At 37.3% G+C, this 24,811-nt stretch overlaps 1 protein-coding gene across 1 annotated transcript in view; it reads right to left on the reverse strand.

Annotated features, from left to right (window-relative positions):
* Positions 1–510: 510 nt before the first annotated feature.
* LOC121317682 (protein sel-1 homolog 1-like) overlaps positions 511–24,811 on the reverse strand; it is a 42,665-nt gene continuing 18,364 nt past the window's right edge. Inside the window, exons 3-17 of the mRNA XM_041253842.1 lie at positions 21,354–21,407; positions 19,388–19,447; positions 19,189–19,270; positions 18,109–18,263; positions 17,664–17,720; positions 17,031–17,099; positions 16,594–16,671; positions 16,116–16,178; positions 15,150–15,237; positions 14,887–15,035; positions 10,806–10,971; positions 10,642–10,716; positions 6,719–6,891; positions 1,365–1,493; positions 511–624 (exon numbers count right to left, since the gene is read on the reverse strand). Coding sequence (XP_041109776.1) covers positions 511–624; positions 1,365–1,493; positions 6,719–6,891; positions 10,642–10,716; positions 10,806–10,971; positions 14,887–15,035; positions 15,150–15,237; positions 16,116–16,178; positions 16,594–16,671; positions 17,031–17,099; positions 17,664–17,720; positions 18,109–18,263; positions 19,189–19,270; positions 19,388–19,447; positions 21,354–21,407 — 1,512 coding nt within the window. The remainder of the gene's footprint in view (positions 625–1,364; positions 1,494–6,718; positions 6,892–10,641; positions 10,717–10,805; positions 10,972–14,886; positions 15,036–15,149; positions 15,238–16,115; positions 16,179–16,593; positions 16,672–17,030; positions 17,100–17,663; positions 17,721–18,108; positions 18,264–19,188; positions 19,271–19,387; positions 19,448–21,353; positions 21,408–24,811) is intronic.

Here is a 24,811-nt window from a genome sequence, read left to right on the forward strand (position 1 = left end):
GTCTGGTTGTTTTGTTTGCCACAGTCTAAAGGACCAATTCAATTAACTATTAACTGGGGAAAATGGTTTTAGGAAAATACTGATTTATACAAAAAAAGCAAATGATAAATTTTTTACTTCATTGTTTATAAGTATTGCTCCTTATGTATAAAAGTAGCAATATTATATTTATATTAATATCAGAACTGCTTCTCCCAGCAATTTAGTAGTTTCTTGCTAGTGATAGACCATTACAATTTAGTATACTTTTTATTTCATGTGCCTGACGAATGTCACATACAAGGTGATCCAGTTGTTGGATGGTATTTAAAACACTTTCAGATTACTATGATATTTGACTCTTTCTTCATTCAATAATGACCAATTACATTCTATTTCTAATTTCTTTTTTGTAAAAATGCAAAAGCCATTTTAACAGAAATCCATACAGGAGAAACACTGTTTTGTTTATTTTGCTGTTTACAATAAATAAATTAAATTTTAATTTAAACATCAGATTTCTTAAAACAGTTAATGAACTCTGTATGCAATCACCAGTACCAAGAGAATGGTGAGTATCAGTATCAAACATAGATCCCATTGCGGTCCCAACATCAGAATTTGTATCTTCAACCACTGCACAATCTACAAGACAATGCACAATGTTAAAAAAAAACAGTTTCACTATTCTTTGGAACAACAAAACATTAGTGCAATTTCTTAGTCATGGAAGACTAAAGTTTAAATTTATTTCTGTATTTTTTCTTAAGTATATCTTTAATAATGTATGTATTATTACAAGTATTTCTGGGTTTTTTTGTTTGTTTTTTTTAATAAGAAATCACTGCAATTTACCTATAAAATGATGTTTACCACTGGCAAATTCATTTAGAAGTTCAACAGAATATAAAGACACAAATACATTTTTTTTTTTTTTTTAAATGGTTTTCATTTTGTGTAGAGGAAATTTCAAACATAACGTTATGTTTGAACTGAAATTTTAAAAGTTTGATTGATCAGCGTTTAAAAAATGCCTGTATACGCATTCTTAAAATACTGTCCGGTTAGGAGCGGGACATCAGTTTCAGCTTCAATGCCTATTTTAGGCAATATTTTGTTGAAAAAACATGCTTCGTGAATAGGGCCAACAGGCACATAATAACAGAGGGCTCCAAATAATATTGGTGTTTTCATTTGTGGTGGCGAATTCATAAATTTGGCTTCTGTGCATGATCTTTAAAAAAATCTAACTATATATATATATATATATATATATATAATATATATATCATAAGAACAACTTGTTAATTTAATTGTTAACACAATAGTCCAAGAAGTAAGTGATCTATAATGAAATGCAAACAATATAAAAATGGTGTACTTACCATGGAATTCTGATAATCCCTGAAGAGTTTAACAATACTTAGTTTACAAATGGCCAGTAAAACAGGAAAATATGCGTCTGAACTTGTTGCTACAGCCATATCATACATCCTTAAAGCAAGATGTATATCCTAATGAAAAAGATTAAAACTTGGTTTCAGTACGCTTCTGCGGCAGGGCTGAGGAATATTGTGTGTCGAAAATAAAGTTTGATTATTATTTTTTTTTTTTTTAAATTTAGTAATCGCCAATTAATTTCTATTATTTTCTCCCAATTTAGAATATCTAATTATTATTTAAGCTCGGCTCACCGCTACACCGCTGTCCTCCGAAGCGTGTGCCGTCAGTCGACCGCTTCTTTTTACACTGCAGAATGCAGCCACCTTGGAGCTACAGCATCAGAGGACAACGTAGCTCCGCGAGCTTACAGGCAAGCCCGCAGGTGCCCAGCCATACTACAGGGGTCGCTGGTGCGCGGTGAGCCAAGGACACCCTGGCCAACCGAAGTTTTAAACTGAGAAACTGAAGTAGAATTTCGAATGCAGCTGGGTAAAAATTCCATAAAGAAGGGGCAGTGCAACTTAAGCTGCACCCACCAACAGTAATACGTTTAGGTGAAATGCATTTAAGAGGTCCTGCATTGAAAGACCTAAGCTGTCTCCTAGGGATGTATGGGCTAAGAAAGTCCATGATGTAAGAAGGATGCTGACCATGTAGAATCTTGAAAGTGACAGTGGAACAGACAGGTACCCAATGCAAACACACATGAACAGGAGTCATATGTTCAGTCTGTTTGGTGCCCGTCAAGATTCTAGTTGCTGCATTTTATTACCAACTGTAAATGATTGATAGAGCAAGCAAAAAGGGCACTGTAATAATCTAAGCGAGAAGTGGCAAAGGCATGAACAAGGATCTCGGCATCCTTGGGAGACAGGAAAGGACACACTATAGAGATGTTCTTTAGGTGCAATTAATAGCAGCAATTAACAGCAAAGGAAAAAGTTTAAAATTAGGGAAGAAAACAGTAAAAAAAAATTGTACAAGCACATTTAAATTCTAATAAAAGGTGATAAAAAAGAACAGAACTGGCATGGTAACTATAGCAACAAATGATAAAGGCTGAAGACAAGTTGACTTCCTAGAATTTCCAGGTGTTGTTGCCCCAGTTATCTGTTATTGAAGCAATGAGTTACTAATGTGTGTGTAAGCTGTAAACATCTTCACGGTTGCACGGTTTGTTTCTGTGAGATTGTCTCAAACAGACAGAGAAGAGAGATCAGTCAAGAACTGAAAAATGCCAGCTCTCAATTAAATCCAGCAAATAATCCAATACACTTGGAAGAAAATCTGAATATTGCTTAAAAGGAACTATATTAACCTGGATCAGCATTGAAGAATGGAAAAGTTAATAATTAGTCAGCTCAATGTGAAGAGGATTTTTCATTAACAAAGGCCTGAAGGGGATAACGCCCAAAATCATCACCCTAGGAATCAACGCTGTGAAACAAATTGAGTATTCTCCATTAAACTGAAAGAAAATAGTTTCAGAAAATAAACATTTATTACATTCTACAAGTATATTTGCAGAAAGGCTTATGTTTATGAAATGTAAAGGGGTTTACTATATCTAAGACATTGTTTCAATCAATAAAGCGACTGAAATAATATTTTATGGGAGTGATTTAACAGGTATAAAGAGGGAGAATAAATAGCAATAAAATAAGGAAATGGGTGTTTATGTACCATGAATTCTAAGAAAAAAATAAACAATTGAATTATTTAAAAAAATAACAGATTGGTAAATCATTGTGTGATGTTTTATTAACTCGAATTCTCTAATATTGTATTTTGATATTTATTGGCACATGTACTCAGTTATCCTGCTTGCATATACATATTTGTTTATTGATTTAAGACTTTTGCTATTTCCTATATAAATGATAAAATACAGACAATTGATTAATGTATTCTTTTCCATGTAATTGATATTTACACTGAAGCTGAGGTCATATAATATATTTGATTGCTGAAACTTAATGTACTGATTTATACTATTTTGATATTAATCTTCTCTTCTACTTTGTAACGTTTCCAATTATTTGATAAAATTCGTAAAAGATAGACAGTGTTGTGTGATTTACTGCTCAATTGTTAAATAGTGCTAATTCACTATTTATTATCAATAATTTTAACTTCAGTTCATTTTACACTGTGTTTCAGGTTAGTTAGTTTACAGAAACGACTGGGAGCAGCAGGTTTTGCTCCCTGTCTCTGCACCGTGATTGTATAGCTTAGGTGCATATTTTGTATTTATATTTGGATTTGTTTGTTTAAATCTTTTTTTGTTTAGTTAATAAAAAAGCACGAGAAGTGCTGAACTGCAGTCTTCCGCATTTGTCTAATATTCCTGCCGCTAGCCAGCCTTGTCCACAAAGCTACCCTGCCACAGCCTCATATCACTCCATAACACCTTTTACTGCATTTCTTTGCAGTATTAGAAACTTCGGTATGCTCAATTAGCTGCTGAAGTGGAACAGCGAGGATGGAGAGTCCGAGTTTACCCAGTGGAGGTGGGTTGTCGAGGATTTGTGGCACACTCTACAACCTGGTTTCTCAAATGTCGGGTTCAGTGGCCAAGAGTTGCGTCGCACAGTGAAGAACTTATTTGAAGCAGCAGAAAGGAGCAGCAACTGGCTCTGGTTGAGACGGAAAGATTCTGGATGGGGATCTCAAGCACAATAGGAAGAAAGCAACGCTGATATACGGGTAAGTAAGTTGGGCTGAGCTGAGTGGGGCATGGAGGGGGGGGTGATGCTGGGACGCCAGAATCACTGTTGAGCCCTCTTGAGGTGTCGTGGGCTAGTCGACGAAACACCAAGGACGAAAAGTGCCCACTTGAAGACCTCACAGATTTACTCTACTTAGCACAATCCAGACGGTTGTCATGCTGATGTGCTGGGGAGACCGTACTGGGTTGATCCTCGGAGCTAGCATCGCAGACGTTCTGTGTGCTAATGCGCTGGGGAGGCAAAATAAGCTGATCCCTGAAGCCAGCATTACACTTCAGCAATCAACACCAATTGAAGGATATCTACATCATCAGATGGAAAGCAACGCAAATGGATGGAGATGCAGATGGATCACATTAGTTTACTTAGTTGGTGCTTATCTTGGCGAGTCGATTTCAAATCAGCATGAAGTTTAACATCTACTCTCATGTAATGGAAATCACGTTTACAGTATTATTGCACAATGTGTTCTTCTTAAACCCCCCTTCACCACCTGAAGAGACCTACAGTCTTGAAAATTTGCCTTATATAATTGATATATTGGTCCATTAAAATAAAACAGTTTATTAATCTTTTTTCTTTCCACTTTTTTCTTTTTACATATAGTACCCATAAATGACAAATTGGTATATAGAGTTAATACTACATTGTGATATTTATGAGACACTGCTTCAAATTCTGTACTCACTCAATCTGAAAATGAGGACAGAAATGAAGAGTTCCTTGAGTGGTGCTGTTTTTTAAGGTATAATAGATGCCACAGCGAGGCAGCTCCTAATGGTTTTTTATTTTGGCATTTTGATTGCTCCGCAAAATAAACCAAATGCCAGAAGGAATGTTGACCTTGTTTAAACTGTCCTTTAGATTGTAACCTTTTCTCTGGTCCCACAAAACATTGGCTTATTGTTTCACTAAAGTGAAATATATTATAAGCACGAAGGACCTGGAAACTCACAATTACATTTTGTTAAGTAGTTTCCATGAATTAAGCAACTACTTGCAATGGTGGAATACTTAAAGAATGCTAAAACAGGCAATGCTGTTTTTTATACTTATTTTCTTTCTTAATGCTAATATTTTGTAGGCATTAGTGGTGCAGAAATTTTAAGACATAAATAACTTATTAACTTCCATAGTACACAAGGGCTGGGATCTAAATATCCTTCTTCTTGTCTAGCCAAGGGAGAATATGACAGCTGTCTGGCTCTGTCAGTGCATTGCAGTGCATTTACTGAAGACACCGATCCAGGTAATGGTTGGGCTTCTATAAAGTTATTATTTTCAACGCTGTCTTCTGTTAATATAGGTAATTACTGTCTATTTACAGAATATTTCCCCTTATAACAGTAAGTAAAGACCAAACTGATAGTTATGTTACAGATAAAATACCTGTACAAATTGTTTCACTTCTGAATGTTTAAAATACGTGGTTGTTAATACTACTAGAAGAAATGCACACTATTTTACTGATTGAGGAAGAATTTATCTGTGATTAATATATATAGATAGTGTATATATATATATAATATATATATATATATATATATATATATATATATATATATATATATATATGTGTGCGCTGTGTTTTGCAAACACGGTGCACATTATACTCAGGTTATAGTATTTTACATAATATACTATTGTGTCATTGCTAGGGTAGCAAAGGTGTTACTGTAATTATACAAGGGATGTAACAGAAGCCTGCTCAGTTATACACAGGGTAAAATGACAGTACTAGAATTACATTTTAATTGGTGAATATTACCCTATTTATAATTGTTTCACACAAGATCTGCACTTTGTTACACAACTGAGGCCGTATGTTGAATATTAGTTTGGGTACATGATAAGGGTTTGTGGCAGGGCCTTAGCCCTGCACATGTAAATAGCGTGTTTTTGATCTTGGTTTTGTAAATAAAGTGTGTGTTAAATATGGCAGGGATGGGATTGCAAATCCCTGATTATAACAAGTGTGGAATGTGGCCAGGTGTTAACTGATTGTCAATTAACCCTGGCCACATGTCTTTAAAAAGGAGCTAGAAGTTCAGCATATTTGTTCTTTTTGTACCAGCTTGAAGCCTCACAACTTCAAGTACAACCAGGGTGAGGGAACCAAATACGAGACCACTGTGTGTTTAACAAGGGTCGTGAGCGCCACTGTGGACTACTGTGTGCTTAACTGGGATCTTTGGTATTTATCATAGGGATTTGTTTAAGGGATTTTAATCCAGCCTTGAGTATCTGCGTGTGTGTCAGGGAGAAGGTTCCCGTTTACTTTGTAGCCATTTGCCCACTGTTTTGGTTTGACCTTTTGTATATATTATATTGTGTTTGTCTACGTCCTTCTTCACTAGGATTACCATTGCTGATACCCTAGTGGTTGCCACCTTTTTTTGTAAAAATTGTAAATAAGTTCTAATGTGGCGTAGCAAATACAACCTCACGTCTCTCTCCTGTCTGTCAGATACCCCCAGAGTTATATATAATTATGTGGAGACAACCAGCACTTTGACCTGAGTGGTTCTCGGATTATTCCGATTTCAAATAAAGCCTGCTGCTTTTACCTTTTTGAGTCCTTTTCCTTGTTCATACATATATCCGAGATTAAACATTGCTTGAGCACTGCCTTGCTGTTCAGCTGCAAGACGGTAATGAATGACAGCTGCTTCATAATCCACATCTGTTCCATAGCCATAGTAATGATAGTCTCCAATTTTAATTCGAGCAAGTGCATAGCCTAGGAACACAAGTACAATTATAAAATTGTGTAATGGATAGACAAGTAAAAAAAAAACACTACTGTACTAAAAATACTGAAAAGTTTCAGGAAATGCTGAAAAAAACTATTTGTTTAGTATTAAACCCATTTGTGGCAGGCCAGCAAGTGGATAGAGGCCCAGAGACAGTCTGCAGTTCAAAAAAAATACAATCTTATTATCAAAAACACCAAATAAAAGTGCACAAGGGCAAAACAAAAGGACTCAAACACAAATAAAGCAATACAAAAAGCAAACTTACAAAAATAAGGTTTCCAGGCTGGGCCACAACCACACAACCACACAACCACACAACCACACAACCACACAACCAACTTCCTCCGCTCCCTCCTCCCAAATTAGAAGTAGAGGCCTCCTTTTATGTCAGGTGACTGGGTGCTGATTGATCATTAATTAAGTTAATCATTTAATCAACTAATCAACCCCAGCCACCTGAACTTAATAAACCCAGGCAGGTAGGGGAAATTAATTTCTAAACACCATTATATACTTGCTGCCAAATGTTTAAGCGCCGGAGGGCACTTTTGTTAAACGAAAATAAAATGTTTAAGCAAACAAAATAACAATACAAATAAAAAGCAAACCTGCACCCGAGCAACACAATCTCGATGCGATACCTGAGAGCACAGTCTGCTACTCTCAACATTTCTCTTAAACTACCTCTTCCTAAATGGAGCATTTGGCTCCTCTTTTATATGTGTGGTCATTCCCCAATTAGCACTTAATTATCTCGTTGGGAATGGCCACTTTCCACACGTTTCTGCAGGGATGGGATTTTAACCACATCACTGCCAAACTTAAAATCACACAGTACAAACAAATATAAACTATTCACATGCAGAGCTTCTGCCCTGCCACAATAATGATAAACAGGGGTGTTATTTGGTCTGATTCAATACATATAAAATGTGAAGTGATACTTCAGGTAGCAATGATTTCTGTCACTTAGCAGCACCACTAAATTTGTTTACATTGCATTATAGGTTGTACAAAGGCAGTGTTTGTAGAATTGAGTATAAAATTAAGCTATGACTTCCCCTAAAATATTGCAAATCACTAAGGTAATCAATTGATTACACAGTACTAAGGGGTTGATTTGATCACCAAATGGGATGACAACTGCATATTTAGAGCAATTTACAGCAGTGTAAATGAGAGTGTCTGGGTGGTATGATGCATCTTCCACTTCTTAATGATGGACTTCACTGTGCTGAGAGGGATAATCAGCACAACTGAAATTTTCTTGTACCCTTCTCCTGCTCTGAGCCTCTCTACCACTTTATCCCTGACTTGTTTCAAAAGCTCCTAGGTCTTCATGGTTGCTTTGTTGGATCATTATGTGATTGCAGCTTGAAAGTCTTTATATACCTGAGGGAAATAATCTACAAGTTAAACCACTTTAAGTACACACAGGCTGAAACCATTTCACTAATTTTGTGACCTTTCAAAAAAATAATTTGCACCTGAGCTTTTTTAGGGCTGCAGTAGCAAAGGGGTTGAATACTTATGCAACTGAGATTAATCTGTTTTTCTCTATAAATTTTACTTATTTATATTCTATTTTTTGTCTATATGCAACTTCATCAACGTGGAGTAGTTTGTATAGATTCTACATGTAAAGTCTACTTTGAAAGTGTTGTGGAATACAATCAGGACCAAATAAAATGTGAAAAGTTTGCAAACCACTGTGTGCGCTTGTGTGTGTGTGTGTGTGTGTGTGTGTGTGTGTGTGTGTGTGTGTGTGTGTGTGTGTGTGTGTGTGTGTGTGTGTGTGTGTGTGTGTGTGTGTGTGTGAGTGTGTGTGTGTGTGTGTGTGAGTGTATACATATATATTTGTGTAATGTTGGCTGGTAGTGCATCTCTACTCTGAATAGCTTGTTCCATCTCATCCCACAGATGCTCAACTGGATTGAGATCTGGTGACTGGGCAGGCCACTGCAGTAAGCTGAATTCACTGTCATGGAACCATTCCTGGACAATCCTAGCCTTGTGGCATGGAGCATTATCCTGCTGAAAAAATCCATTAGCAGGTGGATACATTGCTGCCATGAAGGGATGCATGTGATTGGCAATGATGTTCAGATATCTTGTGGCATTCAAACGTTGCTCTACTTTTATCAAGGGACCCAGTGTGTGCCATAAAAACACACCCCACACCATCACACCACCGCCACCAGCCTGCAATTTTGACACGAGGCATGATGGATGCATATACACCTGTGGTTTTCTCCATACCCTAGTCCTCCCATCAGCGTGAAACAGCAGGAACCGGGATTCATCAGACCAGGCAATGTTTTTCCATTCCTCCAGTGTCCAGTGTTTTCATTCCTTAGCACACTGCAACCGCAGTTTCTTGTGTTTTGCTGAGAGAAGTGGAACTCTGTTAGGTTGTTGGCTGCCATACCCCATTCGTATCAAGGTATGATGAGTTGTGCATTCTTTTCACGGGTCTTTCGGCACCAATGTACTGGACTGTCAGTTGACAAACAGTAGCCCGTCTGTTGCTCTGCACAATTTGTGTCAGACTTCTTTGGCCTCTTTCATCAATGAACTGTTTTTGACCACTGGCCTGCCATTGGCTGGATGTCCTTTGGGTGGTGGACCATCCTTGATACACATGGGAAACTGCTGAGCGTGAAAAACCCAGCAGCATTGCAGTTCTTGACACACTGAAACCGGCACGCCTGGCACCTACTACCATACCCCGTTCAAAGGCACTTAAATCCTTTGTCTTGTGCATTTACCCTCTGAATAGCACACATACACAATCCATGTCTCAATTGTGTTAACGATTAAAAATAATTCTTTAACCTGTCTCCCCTTCATCTACACTGATTGAAGTGGATTTAACAGGTTACATCAATAAGGGATCATAGCTTTCACCTGGATTCACCTCATCTGTCTATTTCATGGAAAGAGCAGGTGTTCCTAATGTTTTGTACAGTCAGTGTGTGTGTGTGTGTGTGTGTGTGCATATATATATATATATATATATATATATATATATATATATATATATATATATATATATATATATATGCAGGACATTTTTAAGTTTTGCTACTGAAATAAATAATGCAATACCTTAGATTTTGAATGGGCTGGAAAAAAGTATTCATGTTTTAGAATGCTGGATTATTGTTAAGTACAGTAGTATGACAAAGATAGAACATAATGTAGCGTACAGTTAGAACAGATTACTTTTGGCTAGTAAACATTTAAAGGATACTTTATACTGGGGGTGTCAAACTTAGCTCCAGGCCTCTAATTGGACACATTTAACACTTCTCTCCAGGCCTCTAAGTGTTTTATAGATAATGTACTGTCACAAAGACGGCTGCAGTGGGTGACGTCAGGCCAGAAACAGGAAATATATGACAAAGAGAAGTGGAGTTTGGTGGAGCTGAGCGAATGGTTTTGCTCAGCATTTAATAAATGAACAGACAGCCAGAAAATAAACGGTTGTAACAAACACAAAAACACAGGACACAGGCACACTCGCCAAAACAAGAGACAAACAAAACGGACTAACATTACATGGTGAGCAGATATTTTAACTTTACCTTATTATTTTATTATTTATTACCTCCGTCTCCTCACATAATGGAAAGTTATATACATCACCAATTAAATTATTCCCTTGCATCTTCAGCTTCCACCAGTCTCTATTGTTAAATTATATAAATATGTAGTACAATGTCATCACCTACCTTGAGCTGCAGCTCTTTGCCATTGAAGAAGCGCCAGTGGATACATCTCTGCAGCACGGAAAATTCGAGACACATCTATCCCCAAAAAAAGTACCCATTACAAGCAGAACTAATGCACTTAAACACCTGATGCTGTCATCATAAAGTCTGATTTATTAACTTACTTGATTCTAAAAGGTATGCTGCATTGCTCTGGGCCTCTTCGAAGCCCATCTCTCCAAGTAAGAGGTACTGAACAAGGGCAGCATCCACATCACCTTCTTTGTAAGCAAAATAGGCTGACAAAAACATTTCCGACCAACTACCAAGTTTACAAACTTGTATATAAAGCTGGAGAAAAAACAAGATTTTTGATTTTAAACAAAATCACAGATAAGTTGTTAGACATTAAATTGCCCTTTGGCTGTATTATAACTTTTCTCTATAATCGAGATATTATTATTTATTATTGTTTATTTCTTAGCACATGCCCTTATCCAGGGCGACTTACAGTTGTTACAAAACATCCCAATATAAAGTATCACATTGCAAAATATCACATTACGAAATATCACATTACAGATAAGAGCAGTTATAAAGTACAGTAAAACCAGTAGATAGTAAGACCCAATACAAATAAGAGCAAAATAAAGAATACAATAATCACATTGAAGAGCGAATTTGACAAAGAGCAGTAAACTTACAATAAAAATGTTTGCTTAAAAGAGTAAATTAAAAAGCATATAGTAAGTACGATAATATGGATAAGAATGATTTAAAATAAGATCAATTACAAAAAAAGTGAATGCCTTTAAGAGTAAAACCAAGTACAAGATACAGGAAGTAGTTATAATTAAGAGCGGTAGTAGAACACGACAAAAGAGAGTTCAGTGTAAGTACAAGCTGATGCAAGTACTGGAACACTTGGGTGCCATATAGTCCATTACAGTCGAGAGTTGGGAGGTTTACAGATGCTGTCTGAACAGGTTTGTCTTGAGGACGCGCTGGAAGGTGGTCAGGGTCTGAGCAGTCCTGATATCCGTGGGTAGGTCATTCCACCACTGAGGGGGAAGGGAGGAGAAGGAGCGGGATCTGGAAGCAGGGGAGCAGAGGTGGGGTACAGCTAATCTGTCGGTGGTGAAGGAGTGGAGGAGACGAGAGGGGGTGTAGAGGGAAATTAATACTTCTATCTCTACAGCACCTTTATGCCCTTGTGGTCAAAACCGCTAAGCTTGGTTTTCATGTAATTGTCAGTACTAAACCCATAGACATTATATTAACAAAAGCATTGCATGGGTGTTAGTAGAAGGTCAGTGGCAGGTTTGAAAGCAGTTGAATTTAGGACCTGAAAAAGGCAGTATGACCATATGTGTTACAGTGCAAAATTGTATTAACACAGATTTATTCAGGTCAATGACATGATGTTCCTTTATTGGACATTCTGTACTGGATTCTGCCTCATCAATTCCCGGGGGGGGCGTAAAGTTGTTGTTAAGGCAAAAGAAGGGCTGGCGTTGACTCAGGGCAGGGGCGAAATTACATAGCTTTAAGTGTACTCTTCATGAGAGTCAGCCAGATTCATGAAATGTATATACAATGTCCAAATAAGCTTTCTCTGTTCAATAGTCTTCATTTCCTTTGCACATGTTTGTTGCTTTTGGTTACAGCATTAGAATACAGCACTCAAAAGTACCCCGTGGTAACGATCTCAGTTCAGTAGCCACATCACAGTTCGTAAGGTCTTCCAGTTAAAGGTACAGTAGCATTAGCTGCGCAGTACAAAACTAGTCTTTTTTTGTTGTATTAATTATTATTATTATCAATAAAATAATCTGAACAGTGCAAATTTTGTAACTAGGGCCAAAACAGTAGAAAATACACTCCAACATTACGCAGGCATTATAGCAGGGGGAGCATTAATCATTAATGCACGAAGCAACTACTTCCCCGTTATTTGCACATGGTTATTAAAAATCGTCTTGACTCGGCATAATCCGGTATTTTTTAAATGATCTTACCAAATGGTTGAGTGAGAACTGTACTTAGTCAGGAACACATTAGTCCTGCAATCTAACTGTCCCATTTAATTTCAGATTATGCATCAGACATCATAAATGTATAGTATGTACAATTATATAATGTATAGTATCAACATGCTTCCGGATGATACATTACTTTTATATTATATGCTGTTTTTTAATTGTCTTGGCCAGTCAACACAACTGGTGTTTTCAACTAATATGGAGTACCAAATGCATTTTTTAAAAGAGATCCTTGCCAACTCAGGCCCTAATTTATAAAGGGGAAAACCCGACCGCAAAAAAACACGTAATGTGCGTGTTCACCACGGTCGCACTCATCGTCAAAATAACGACCTATTTTATAAGACTAATTAGGTAAAGCAGACGATTCCGCAATCAACCAATTTAAATAACCCTCATCTCAATTAGCGGTTGACAATTACACACTTCTCACAATAAATAGCAGGTTTGGGTCAACCCTGCGTGTGTAGGCTACACATTCCAAAAGAAAATGAATGGCACACAAAGACCACAGCCTGGTACTAGCCATGGTAATGAGGATGCTTGGAAGCGAAAACTGAAATTTACCAATATGGAATTGGAGATTTTGGTACAAGAAGTACATGAAGATGTGTTACAAGCTCGTAATACATCACCTGGACAAAAGAATAAAATATGGAACGTGTGGTGGCTACTTAATAAAGAAATGTAGTCTATCACTTCAGAGTTTGTACTAGGTAGCTTATACATTACGACGCATTATCCAGTTACTGTGCTTTGCATATTAGTTCAACTTTTGTATCGAATAATTCCAGGCATATAGACTTGTCAAACTTCAGAAACAATATGTTTTATTTACTTACATCCATGGCAGTCACACAGGTGGATAATCCTTCCATTGTACAGCAATATGTTCAACAACAATAACTCCATACAGCTGCATAGGAGCAGTCTTCCGTTTAACTACAACTTGTATCTTCTTAAAGTCTTATGCAGTTATAACTCTCCTATTTCCTATGTTTGTTTGTATTTCTTACTATATGTATCATTTTAAAGCAAATCTGTATGGTATATATGGTTGGAAAACAGTACTTGCTCTAGCTACAAACTAACTGTGTCATCTGTCCCTGTGTCCTTTTTTTTTTTTTTTACCGTTTACTTTCCAAACTCGAATTTAACAATACTGCCTGAACCAGTATTGTTAAATACCAGAATGCCATATTACAAAATAGACATTCTGTAGGCATTACCAAAATAACGGTGGAGGATGAGCCCTCATTGTATATGAGACTTTTTTTCGTTCACCTCAGAATATCGTTCCATCTTTTCTTAATCTCCTCCACCGTTCTTTTAATAATGCCTACACTCTAAAGAGTAAAGGCTCTCATTAGAGCCTTGCTTTGCTACTGTGGGGAGACCTTTTTAGGTGCTTCTGAGAACCTTTTTTTTTTTACATGGTTCTATATTCTCTATTTGCAGACTTTCTGTTTTGTCATGTAAGCTACGAAACATGTATTGAAATTTACCTTAATTTACAAACTGACTTGATCAGAAGGGTTAAAAAATGTCCCTTTGCAAAATGTTATTAAATGTTTCTTTGTCCTTGAAAGTGATGTCTCCTTCTTGCTGCAGACAATTCTCCCACGTCACCTTGCCTTTTATACAGCCTACTGTCTGACTGCGACAAATTAACGCCTGCTTTTCAGAGTTCTTAAAATAATCAAGCAAATACGAGGCCCACAATTACCGGCAGCTTTAATAAATTAGATAGAATATTTAATAGACCTCATTTGCAAAATCCCCTCCCAATTTTAGCGGTTTCGTTCAGAAACGCCCCAGAATTACATATGTATAAACAGAATTACACATACATCAAAGCCTATAGCGCACAGAGACATTGCCCCCGAAATCACGTCTTAACTACGTGTTTATGCCATTGCGTGTTTTAGAAATTGCATCAAAGAATTCAGAACCCACAGAGCCCGTTTTATGATCGTAAAACAACATGTGCAATCCTTTTATAAATCTGGGCCTCCGTTGTCTAACCAGAGCTCTTCAAGCACATAAAATCATATCCACATTTATTAAACATATACCACCAAAGGAATCTCACTTATCTGGTTTGAAGAAGTAATGTCCTAAGTAGTACAGTATTACCAAGTACTAACAAAAATGAATCATCATCCTTGTATTGTATTTAATAAGTAATTATGCTACTAATATGCTTTACATAACACCAATCTACCTTAACTGCAATGTCACAAGATCTCTGCACACCCTTTCCAGTAGCATACATCTCAGCCAGGTAATAAAGTGACAGGTGATGTCCATGTTTGGATGCAAATGCAAAATATCGTGATGCAACCTTCAAGTCTCTTGGTACGCCAAAGCCAACTGTAAAACAAGTATTGACACTACATAAACACTATGCACCCAGCTGAATTTATTTAATGTTGGCATACCTGTAGCACTTTTAGCATTAATATGTATGCATATAAATAATCTTACACAAATATATCACTCCTAGGTGAAAAATGCTGTCCATCCAGTCTTTCTCAGCTGCTTTCTTTATGTATCTCAAAGCCATTGTGTAATTCTGAAACACATAATTAAGTTAAATGTTAAATTCTCATTTAACAAAATGGGTCTATTCAACAGAAAAAAATGTATAAATAAAAAAATCCAAAAATCATTACAGCCAAAATCAACAGTGCCAGCACAGCCACAGTGTCAGTAAGGACAGAGGCTGTTGTCACACTGTTCTCATTTTAAACAGAATTGTTTGGAAACCTTCTAGTTTGGAAGATAAAACCAGAATTACAGGATTCAGCTGGCTTTCACAACTGGGTCCAGCTGCTACACAAATTTCAAATGCAAATCTGTTACACTTTATTTTTGTTCTATTTTTTCTCACAGTGGTACAATAATGAGGCTATAGTTATTGTTTCAACTCTGGTTCCATGTTAAACACTGATTTTCAACTATTAATGTCTTGGCAATGGTAAGGGACAAAGTGTTGGAACATAAACACGTGACATTATCTTGTTAAATCTTTAAAAGGTCTTTCAAAAGGTTAGTATTTTAAAGATAAAAGAGAGGTTTAAACCTTAAAATTTAATCGGAGCCAAGGTAGTGGTCTCTTCTGACTTTACTATGGTGTTTATAATTGAGTGGATTTGTAGTTTTAAGATATTTTTATTTTTAATGTCGATTCGTGGCGCATGTAGATTTGAATGTTTGAGAGGTGGAAGCCTAATCTGGATGCAGCTGAGTTATGGGTGGTATGGCATTTCCTGACTTTTGAAGTAAATTTGACTTTTTTTTTTTTTTTTTTGCCTAAATGATGTGGCTTCATGCTAAACTGTAACAATCTGTTTTAACAATGTTTTTTTTTTTTTTTTTCTGTAACGAACAATAAACAAAATTCAAATCAATTTCTAGAAAAACAAACATTTTACGGTACAAAATACTTACTACAGGTATTCCTTTTCCATAAAGGTACATAACACCCAAGCCAGTCAAGCCAACTGGATTACCCTAAAAATAGACATTCAGAAATGAAAAAAGTACAACTGTTTTTTTACAAGAAAAACTTCTTTATATGAGGAGGAACTCCATTGTACTGCAATATAATATATAGTAGGCCCTGATATTGATGTGATACAGCCATCTGAAATGTTTTTGTTTCTATAAGAGGGATTGTACAGAACTGGTGTAATAATAAAATGTGCTATTTAGCTATGTATAGCGGATATCCACCACTAGAGCTCAAAGTAGCAGTCTGACTCCTCTAAACTTGTGTGTGGTGAAAACAAACATGTATCATATATATGCAGAACTCTGTAAGACAGTCCTAAACATCTGCTTTGAACTGTACAGAATATTTTGTGATTACTTATGCCTTTTTTCAAAGGTATAAGTTGTCATAATTATTACAACAAACAAACCATACTCTGTCTGCTGCCAATTTAAAGTAGTGAAAAGCAGTTTCATTGTCTTGAGGTGTTGCTTCAGTCCCTTCAAGGTACATCTAAAAACCAAACACAGTTAAACATAGAAAGACTTATTTACTGAAAACAACAGTGATCACTGACACATTTAAAAAAAACAAACAAATTAACATATTTTCAGTATGATTATGTAGTGATCAGATGCTTTTCAATGGTCAAATTAAATCCCATGGGAACTATTTCCACAGCTCGCAGTTATAAGAGTGCGGAAACAGTTCAAACCAATTAGTTATTTAATCTACAATTAAGAAAATTAGCAAATTACAGACTGGAGTAAAGCCATATGTTAACTATTAATAATTGCAGATACAAATGGTCAGTTATGTTTTAATTTCAGAAAAAAAAGCAATTTTTATTGAAAACAGACAATTAACTTTACCTTTCCTAAAAACGCAATAGCATTTGTACTCCCAGCATTCACGGCTTTAGAGAAATAGTACACGGCTTTCTGAAAGAAACGACATGGCAGTATATGTGCTTTAACCTGTAATTCATTCTGCAGGCACTAAAACAGCATGGCAGAATAGTTTTATAGACTGCGTAAAATGGAAAAGAGTAAGTACATCAACAACATGAATAATAGACAAACAAATTCCCAAGATGGGATGCCAATATAAATAGACTCAATTGTATTTCAGTAGTCGATATCTCAAATGACTACTTAAAGAGTAATTAGTGATTAGTAAAAAAGGGCCAGAAAAATAGCAATACAAGATCTGGAGCAATATGAGTGTAATAGACATTCATATTCATTTGTATTCATGTTCAACATTGACAAGCTCATTTGTAAAGACATATTTTCCGCTTGCCAGTCTAACAACATATTTTTTCAAAATATGTTAATTTTTCAGGGGGAGTAATAATCAACCTCAGGGCCGATTCCCTGGGCTGTAAAATGCTCTGTTCAGCTGTGGCAAATTCCATAGTTAAGTCGATAATTATTGAACTGTTAGCTAAAAAGGCAAATCCCACATGAAAAACAGTAAGAAATAACAGTAAAACATTAACCCACATGGGAATCTCGTTCAAGGCCTTTTCCTCCATATAGATGCAGATTGCCAAGACTGACCTATAAAACACAATACAGAACTTACTGTTAAAAAAAGTAAAATTAAGTTAATTAGCATGGTGATTAATAGGAGGCTTTGTGGTCTAGTGGTTAAAGAAAAGGGCCTATAACCAGGAGGTCCACGAGGTCAAATCCAGGCTCATTCACTGACTCACTTTGTGACACTGAGCAAATCACTTAATCTCCTGTGCTCCGTCTTTCCGGTGAGACGTTGTTGTTAGTGATTCTGCAGCTGATGCATAGTTCACACACCCTAGTCTCTGTAAGTAGCCTTGGATAAAGGCATCAGCTAAATAAACTAATAATAATAATAATAATAACTAATAATAATGGCCTTGTTAAATGACAAAATAATATGTTCTATAAATGATCCTGAATCGTTTCTTACTTGTGTCTGTATATCTCCCCTCTCTGCTAGGAACCTGTAGTACTGATATAAATCCAGTTCCATAATTCCAGCTTTTGTACTGTAGTTCTCAGGCGTCTCCAAGATCCGAATTAATTCTACCTCTCCATGCTGAACACTTGACAGCTTTTTTGCAACTATAAGGGAACAAAATACATACATAAGGCAAACCTTTAAATATGTTTTTACATTTTTTAACACAAAAATTATCATGGGTCCCCCTTTCTAATGCTGAAGAACTTTTCAGAGATTGTCTTTGCTTGTTTTTTACATAATTTCATATATGTGTTTTTAAATGAATTGATAAGTAAGCAATAAGGCACGACAGGGTGTGGGATATACTCTAATATCCACACGCCCCGGGTGTGTTATAAGTCATGAGGCACTCTCACCTGATACTGTTGCAGGTCTTGTGAGGAAGGGTCTGCGTGATTTAAAGGCTGTCTTATTTGTGCTGCGTGATTTAAAGGCAGACTCATTTGTGCTGTGTCATGAATGAAATGATATTTTACTTTAAAATGTAATGAATAAACCAAGAATTACAAGAAGTGTAATGAATCAAAACTGCACTTTCAATGGCAATGTTCAATTCAACATCTGAAATTATTATTTAATTAATGCATTTTTTGTTTTATTTTTTTTGTTTTAAGGGACTATTTTTTCTAAGGTAAGGTAGCGGAGGAAGGATATTTAATAAAAAAAAAATACTTTTTTGTTAATTAAAACATGTTTTTATGTTTTTTTTTTTTTTTTTTTGGTAATGTTGGTTGATCAATTTTATCAGCGCAATAAGGCACTTCAGAGTATGGGATATACTCTAATATCCACACACCCCGGGCGGTTAAAGCCACTCGACTTTGCCTCGTTACTTATAACGCACCCGGGGGTTGTGGATATTAGAGTATATCCCACACCCTGTCGTGCCTTATTGCTTACTTAATTAATAACAAAGTACTTTGATAATTATTATACAGTTCATCCATAAACAATTAAAGCCAGAAGTTACAGTAAACCTTACAGAGTATATACTTCAAAACAATGTTTTAACATTAAAAAGATTACCATGATTTGCTACTTTTCTGTACTGAATAACAGCAGCTTCACAATTCTTAGGCATGTTGATCCCTGACCAGTATCTGTAGCCCTGAAATACAGAACAATTTAAAGGTGAATGCCACTATGTTCTAATACATTTAAAATGTACTTATAACGTGCCAAGGAAAAAAAAAACCAAAATAAACAAAAAAACAAACAAACAAACCAGGATCATTTGTGCCCTCAGGTCTCCACCAAGTCCAGCAAATGTGTAGTATACAAGAGCCTGAAATGATCACAACAAAGAAAGTTTACTAAATAAAATATTATTTTAGAGCAATAGCTGTATTTCCTCTGTAGACGTGAAAGAATATTTACTGATAATTATTATTAATAATAATAACTAGAACTGCCAGGTAGTTTTACGGCTTACAAACTCAGCACAAGGACAGCTGTAGCACTGCAGCACAAGTGTCAGCAACAGATCCATTTTATGGGGCAGTTTCAATTAGAAATACTTAATTCGTTCATTATCTCATGATGCTTTATAACTTTAAACACCATATTAACAATGTTATCTACACAATGTAAGGAGTTATAAACTAATTTTACATTTAAACTTAAGGAGAGGTCAAAGGTCACAATCAAGGTAATATCTGAATAGAGCATATATGGGTTGCTAAATGTGTTGTATAGTAACTATTAACCTATCTGCACTTTTTAAAGAAATGCGTCAGGTAGCCATATTGGTTTATGCACAGACACCATTTTTGGAAAAGTCAATTGTATTGACACAGGGATGATGCTTGTCAACTTTGGAGTTAATCAAGTAAGTCATTTTTCAACTGAAGCGGTTTTAAATTTAAGAAGAAAATGTAGGTCTGGCGGCCATCTTGTTTTACAAAAGAACACCATTTTGTCGTATTTGAATTCCATTGTCCCCAGGATGATGCCTACCAAGTTCAGAGTTAGTCAGCTAACAGAAGCAATTTGATGGCGACGTTGGTGGCAGCCATTTTGATAGTAAAACGTATCACAAACTTGAAGCAGGTTTGGTTTTTGATGATACACGTGAAGTTTCAGATCAGTCAGTTCACCTGTTCCCAAGAAGAACATTTTGAAAGGTTTTTCTAAAAAATGAATCTTGGTTGACGCATGAGCGCAATTTTTTTGCATTTGAACTGTAATCTACACGGAATGATACCTGCCAAGTTTCATGTTGGTTACACCACATGCGAACAGTAGCAGTTTAAAGTTTTGGGAGGAAAAACAACACTAAAAAAAAAATAATAATAATAATTACAATAACAATAGGCTTCCCTAGCCAGCTTGGAAGCCTAATAACGTATCGTTAACTAGATGGCAGTCTAGTTAGAAATACAGTAATCCCTCACAGTTTTCCTTTTGTATACCAATTTGCCAACCGCGGCATATAGATTTGTGTATATGTGGTTTTGCATTTTGCGCCATCGTGTGTATTCTTGCGCGCTCCCATCTCGCCAGCATCTCCCGCTACCAGTACCAGCATCATCTCTCGCCTTGTCTCATGTACTAGTCATAGTAGTATGCGCATGCAGTCTCATTGCTCCTTGTTAACTTAGCGTAATTGTCACCAGTCAACAACACCCTGGCCTTCAACTCTAAGGATTCAAGGTAAATAAAACATTACTTTTTATTATGTTATAATTTTATTACTTTTTACATCTTACATTACCCAGTATGTTATAGTATTTCATTGTTTTTATAGTACTGTGATTTTCATTTGCATTTAGTGAAGAAAAATGCAACTTACATAGGCTTTGATAAGTGTAACCTCTATTTCCCATAAGCTCTTATTTACCAACCGCAGTTTTGCCAACCACGGGGGTTTTCAATAACGTAACCCCTGCGGTTGGTGAGGGATTACTTTATTGATTTCCTCTTTCCTATTAAAATGTAATTAATGACTTTTGAAACCTAGCAATTGTAGAAGATTTGGTGTTCTCACTCCATAATGCGTTGGAAAATTGTCCCACTTTCTTTGTTACCGACACAGTAAAGAGTCCTTTTTTTATTAACTATCTTGTTACTTTTAAACCCAGACTATTTTGAGTTCAAGTTGAATGGGAACAGTGACCTAAATCCAATTTATGGCCTCAGAGTGGTCTGGCAACTGCAAATCTCATTTTCTGAGAATCAATTACTATACTCACTCGGGCTTGGTTCTGAGGGAAACCAATACCTGCTGCATGCATAAATCCTAGTGCCTGTAAATACACAAAAGTGTCCGTTACTGATCAAAATATTCGCACAACCTTATATGTCAGCTTTCACAGATCCTGATTAGCACTAACTTGGGACTACCTAATACTACTTTAGTAAAGGCGGTAAAGGTAGTTCAAGATAGTGCTAATCTGGGGCTGTGAAACCATTAGAAAGGGTTTCTGGTAAACGTGATAAAGCTGTATGTTGTCTATGTTTTCCATTGTATTATTTTATTTTCTCTAAATCATCTTTTCATGTTGCAATAAAAGTTTAAATCATCAGCAAGGCGCAGTAAATGTGCTATGCTTTGGAATAGCATCTGTGTACAATGTATGGAAAGGAGCTCACTGTAATGAAGACAGACCAAACAGTCAGTTTCAATAATAGCTTAATTCCATCAGCACTGCAAGAACTGACTATTAATTTTAAATATTAATAAGTATACTATTTTATTATTTGGATAAATTGCACTGCAACGACGTGGGGAGTCATATAAATATATATATATATATATATATATATATATATATATATATATATATATATATATATATATATATGTGTGTGTGTGTATATATATATATGTGTGTGTGTATATATATATATATATGTATATATATATATATATATATATATATATATATATATATATATATATATATATATATATCTATATATATCTTGTGCAAGGTAGGCTACACATAAGCCACCGGGACAACTGCAAGGTAGGCTACAAGGCTAAGCCACCGGGACACCATTAGTTAGGGCTAAAAAACTGAGGGAAGAACTCACCTCTATGTCTGTGCTGACTGGGAAGCTGCCCTTAACACTCTAGTTCAAAAGCCAGGGTTTTGAGCATCCATGACATTTAATCCGTAAAACCTAGTAAATGTATTTTGCAGGGTGTCAATAAAACTATTGGACTGACCTAGATGGCTCAAATGTAGCCATTCAGGGGCCAGACCTAGAGCTGCAGGCTCGACGGGTCGGGATGCCATAAGGTTCCCCACGCCGGACTGAGCAGGTTGCGTCACTTGGGCAGTCTCCATGGCTGGCCGATCAGGTACTGCTTCAGGGCTGAAAACATGGGCCAATAAGGGGATACTAAGAGCACCTGGCCTGGTCCTGTGTGATTTTGTCCAGACACAGTGGTGGGAAGGCATATAACAGTTGCCTATGGCCAGCGGGTCCCTGCCTCCTGTTATGGGGACTATGACAGAGAAAGAATTCATCGTGGTTATTAATCTCCCTCCCGACCTGTGAGGGCGCTGCGTAAAGGGAACAGTGTGCCCCGGACTGGATGGTTTGGCAAATCATTCCAGGGAAAGGTGGAAGTCGACCATCTAGAAAGGGGGAGGAACCACAGTACACCAAGTGGCAATCGCAGATTGATGGAAAAGCAATTGTACTCATTAACCAAGAGGGCGTGGCTGAAGGTACAAAAGGTGATGTGGCAAAGCGAGCTGTTCCTTTGTTATGGTTGTGAGAGAACCGCAGAAGGACTGTAAAGTAACTGTGAGTGTTTTGTGCTTGTTTGTTTGTCATTCTAATTGTACTCGTTTGACATTTTTAGACGGCTAAAACAATCCAGAAGCTGTTGCTAAAGGCCATCACCAACCGGACAGCACTGCACCACTTTCACTTATAGCACCCACTCTGCACTTGTAATCGTATTTGTGCTCTCTGTGTGTTTATTAAAAACTGTTTTAACTGAGGGAAGAACTCACCTCTATGTCTGTGCTGACTGGGAAGCTGCCCTTAACACTCTAGTTCAAAAGCCAGGGTTTTGAGCATCCATGACATTTAATCCGTAAAACCTAGTAAATGTATTTTGCAGGGTGTCAATAAAACTATTGGACTGACCTAGATGGCTCAAATGTAGCCATTCAGGGGCCAGACCTAGAGCTGCAGGCTCGACGGGTCGGGATGCCATAAGGTTCCCCACGCCGGACTGAGCAGGTTGCGTCACTTGGGCAGTCTCCATGGCTGGCCGATCAGGTACTGCTTCAGGGCTGAAAACATGGGCCAATAAGGGGATACTAAGAGCACCTGGCCTGGTCCTGTGTGATTTTGTCCAGACACAGTGGTGGGAAGGCATATAACAGTTGCCTATGGCCAGCGGGTCCCTGCCTCCTGTTATGGGGACTATGACAGAGAAAGAATTCATCGTGGTTATTAATCTCCCTCCCGACCTGTGAGGGCGCAGTGTAAATGGAACAGTGTGCCCCGGACTGGATGGTTTGGCAAATCATTCCAGGGAAAGGTGGAAGTCGACCATCTAGAAAGGGGGAGGAACCACAGTACACCAAGTGGCAATCGCAGATTGATGGAAAAGCAATTGTACTCATTAACCAAGAGGGCGTGGCTGAAGGTACAAAAGGTGATGTGGCAAAGCGAGCTGTTCCTTTGTTATGGTTGTGAGAGAACCGCAGAAGGACTGTAAAGTAACTGTGAGTGTTTTGTGCTTGTTTGTTTGTCATTCTAATTGTACTCGTTTGACATTTTTAGACGGCTAAAACAATCCAGAAGCTGTTGCTAAAGGCCATCACCAACCGGACAGCACTGCACCACTTTCACTTATAGCACCCACTCTGCACTTGTAATCGTATTTGTGCTCTCTGTGTGTTTATTATTTCGGGACTCAACCCTGTGGTTTTAACTGCGTAGTACACATTGCTGTGTATTGCCAGTGACTATTATTTATGGTCGCCAAACGACCAGAATTATAAAATAAAGGATTGTTTGGACCATGAACTTCGTTGTTTGTCATCTGTTTGAGCATTGCATCACCACTACACCTGCACACGGCAAATTACTTTGCCACAGGGACAGTGAGTCGATTCCTGGGAGGCAAAGAGATCTATCTCTGCTTTCCCGTATCTCTCCCAAATGAGGCTCGCCACTTCGGCGCTGTGAATTCCCCTTGAGAGGAGGTCCCATGCCGCCCATGTTTGTCTCCCTTGGGTAGGTGTAGTGCCCTCAGTAAGAGAAGGTTCTCCAAAATATTGATGTGGAGACCCTGCCAAGGGGGGTTCCAGACCCCCTGTGCCACCCTGCCATTCCACACAGCGCCCCAGCCAAGGCTGGACGCAACCATGGTGATGACCTGTCTTCTGGTGACACTATCTAATGCTATGCTGAGGCGTTGATGGGCAGGCTGTTTCCACCAAGTGTGTGCCTTTAGACAGTGATAAGACACTGTCAATAGGTGGTCACAGGTTAAAAAACGCTGCTGTTGAACAAGGCCTGCAGAAGTCGCATGCTCAGGAGGCCTAAAGGTAGGGTCTGAGAAGCTGTTGCCATCAAGTCCAGACATTTCTGGAATGTCACTACCGTGAGCACTCTGTTGAGCTGAAAGAACTCTAAACAGGCGACTATTCTCTGCATTATGCTGTCCAACAGAGTG

Source organism: Polyodon spathula, chromosome 6 (genome assembly GCF_017654505.1).
Source record: "Polyodon spathula isolate WHYD16114869_AA chromosome 6, ASM1765450v1, whole genome shotgun sequence".
NCBI lineage: Eukaryota > Metazoa > Chordata > Actinopteri > Acipenseriformes > Polyodontidae > Polyodon > Polyodon spathula.